A 2,869-nucleotide genomic window follows, 5' to 3' on the forward strand; every position below is an offset into this window, starting at 1 on the left:
TAATATGATGAAAAACATGTTTTTCATGAGCAAGCAAAAAAAATACAAATCCACTGACAGCGTGGAACAAAAACAGGAAATTATTTAAATGTTCAGAGCCTTTTCAGAAAAATGTGAAAACCTTTAGTATGTGGCCTGTAAGTATTTGTAGTTGAAAGATAGATATGTAAAATAGTCTTTAATATCCTTAAATATTTTTTCTTTCTTAAATGCTTTTTTTTAGATTATGATAATAAATATACATTCTTTGGTTTAAATTATTTCCTTTATATTCTTTAGTATTTATTTCCATGCTGATGCATGACCCCTTTTTTTTTAAAGCTTTTTATATATATATTTGTAATAAAGCAGTGTTTAAACAGATGATAAAGCTGCATGCTGTCTGTCTCACTTTATTCATCTTATAGGCTGGTAAATGTTACAAGCCACCCATTTCTATGAGGAAGATTATGTGAAGAAGGTGTGTTTAGTAACTCGCTCTAAAATGTGATTAATAGTGATTATAGACTGCACTGATGCTGTTTTAGAGTTTTATCTATAAAGAGTGTATTAATTATGAAAATGATGTGTGTTTAGCTTTGGGTCGTGGTCAGTTGTTGAATGCATTGAATGATCAGATTCGCAAACTCGAGATAAAAATGATATTTAATATCCTGTATTGACTACAATAGAAAATGTGTGGAAAAAAATAACAATTGCACAAAATTCGGGAGAAATTAAAGCGCGTTCTACCGTAATGCACAGTACGGCACACACACACACACACACACACACCGCAGGTACTAAACCATTTAGTACGGTAGTGTGTGTCTTTTTGGTGATTTGGACTGAACTCAAGTCACGTGCTCCAGGACAGGAGCCAATCAGGAGCCAGCCAACGAGAAAGAAACAGTGAGAGAAAGAGAGAGAAAGAGAGAGAGAGAAGGAGGAGGTCACAAAAGAGAGAGAGTAGGGGAGAGAGAGAGAGAGAGAGACGAGAGCAAAACATCAAAAGAGGCGAAGCACGCTGTACCATGCGAGCTCGCGCTCGAAAATCCCAATGTCGGATCCACGGTGACGCGCATCATCTTCATCACCACCACCACCACCGCCATCATCATCATCACCAACATCATCACCAACATTATCACCATCGATCGCCCCGTTTTGCGAAGGAAACGTGTTTTTTTTCCACCGGAGGAACTTCGCAGGAACACGGAGGTTCCGCGCGCGGGGAAACATGGCCGAAGGTTTTTACCCCGATTTTGTTTCCTCCTCTTCTTCTCTTTCTTCTTCTTCCTCTTAGAAAAATAATGAACAAAAAAATGCAATTGTTCACCATTTCACTTTCATTTCGCTCTCTCGGGACGGAGCACCGGGTCTCGGTAGTTTCACTCAGTTGTTTTGTGCACGCGCGGGTTTGTTTACGCCGCGCGATCGCACGCGCGATTGGGGGGGGAGCGGTTCCTTTTTTTATTTTCTTTCTTTTTCTTCGCCCTAGAATTAAGATGCTTAAAGGTGAGGGGTCATTAAGGGGGGGTGGTATCGTGTCGCACGCGCACCTGACCGTCACACACACACACACACACACACACACTATACAAAATAAAAAAAGAGGGGGAGAAAACGTGCTCGTGATTTACGGTACGCACGTGGAAGTCGTGTAAAGTTAGTTGTTGTGGAATTGAGCGATCGCATCAGCAGGGGGTTCATACAGCCGTGTTCCTCACATGCAGCTGAGCTCCTGGGTGATGGTGGTTCCCCGGTGGTGCACACACATGATTAGATGTGATGTATCTCAACACACACCTTGTTCGGAGGAAAATGGGAATTTCCATGTTTCGCCCACACACGTTGTGTGTGTGTGTGTGTGTGATGTCTTTTCAACCAAGCAAAACTCCATGTTGCTGCAGGTCTACATCACTAAGCAGTGTGTTTGCTCTGTTTGACCCTGTAGGGAGGCCCGGCGGAGACACCGCCAAGTGCCCGGGGCAGGAGGAGCGGAGCCCGGGGCAGGTCCTGGCTGGATCGGGCTACTGCAAATGGTTCAATGTGCGCATGGGATTTGGATTTATATCGATGACCCACAGCGAGGGGCGTTCAGTGGAGCCTCCATTAGACGTCTTTGTTCACCAGGTGAGTCCACCAGAGCTCTTCTGATCATCTCTCAGGTGTTAAAACCACTGCTAGCAGACAGGAGGCTTCTCAGTGCAGGGTGTTTTGCTTATGGTGACCCTCAACCACCAAATATTCTAGGGTTTAAAGTTCTTGTACAGAATCTTGTGATTAATGATGTGTGTGTGTGTGTGTGTGTGATGTGAGAATGTAATTGCTCTACATTAGCACTCATGCTTGGTGTGGAAACGCTGTTTTCTGAATCCTAGCTGTAGATGTTCGGTTGCAGAAATACACGGATGAGGGTGAGGGCTGCTAAAATGTCGGCTTTTACCTCACAGGCGGGTTTTTCTTCAGCAGCTCTTTGTTGCTTGGTGGTGGTGGTGGGCTTTTGCTAGCTTTCATGGCTTTTTGGTGTCCAGCGTTGAGCCAGATGTCGTCATGTGCTGCAGTATTTACACCCGATGCTAGCAGTTTGAAGCACTAGGTTTTCTCTCACTCTGGTTCGGGTTTCAGAGGTTCGTGCTGACGGATTGAAAGCGGATCTGATCCGGGTTCACACCTGCGCTGCGGATTGAAATCGGCGCGATGTTACTACGTCATAACGAGGGGGTTATATTTTGAAATTGAGACCGTTACCGTGCGCGTGCGTGGGTGCGCGCGCGCGCGCGAGCTGGCAGGCCGCTGAGGCGTTTCACCTGATGGTGAATCCGTTTGAGCTTCACTTCACCTTCACCTCCAAAACACTGGACTTTGGCTTTATTAATTGTATTTA

The 2,869-nt window shown here is 44.7% G+C and overlaps 1 protein-coding gene across 2 annotated transcripts in view; it reads left to right on the top strand.

Moving 5' to 3' along the window:
* The first annotated feature begins 633 nt into the window (after positions 1 to 633).
* Positions 634 to 2,869, top strand: part of lin28b (lin-28 homolog B (C. elegans)) — a 21,883-nt gene continuing 19,647 nt past the window's right edge. Inside the window, exons 1-2 of one of the 2 annotated variants that reach the window (XM_046874314.1) lie at positions 634 to 1,229; positions 1,937 to 2,115. In XM_046874314.1, coding sequence (XP_046730270.1) covers positions 1,220 to 1,229; positions 1,937 to 2,115 — 189 coding nt within the window. In that variant the 5' untranslated portion in view covers positions 634 to 1,219. Of the gene's footprint in view, positions 2,116 to 2,869 lie in introns of both variants that reach the window. The other variant, XM_046874313.1, reaches the window with a different exon arrangement.

Source organism: Silurus meridionalis, chromosome 18 (assembly GCF_014805685.1).
Source record: "Silurus meridionalis isolate SWU-2019-XX chromosome 18, ASM1480568v1, whole genome shotgun sequence".
In the NCBI taxonomy this organism is placed as follows: Eukaryota; Metazoa; Chordata; class Actinopteri; order Siluriformes; family Siluridae; genus Silurus; species Silurus meridionalis.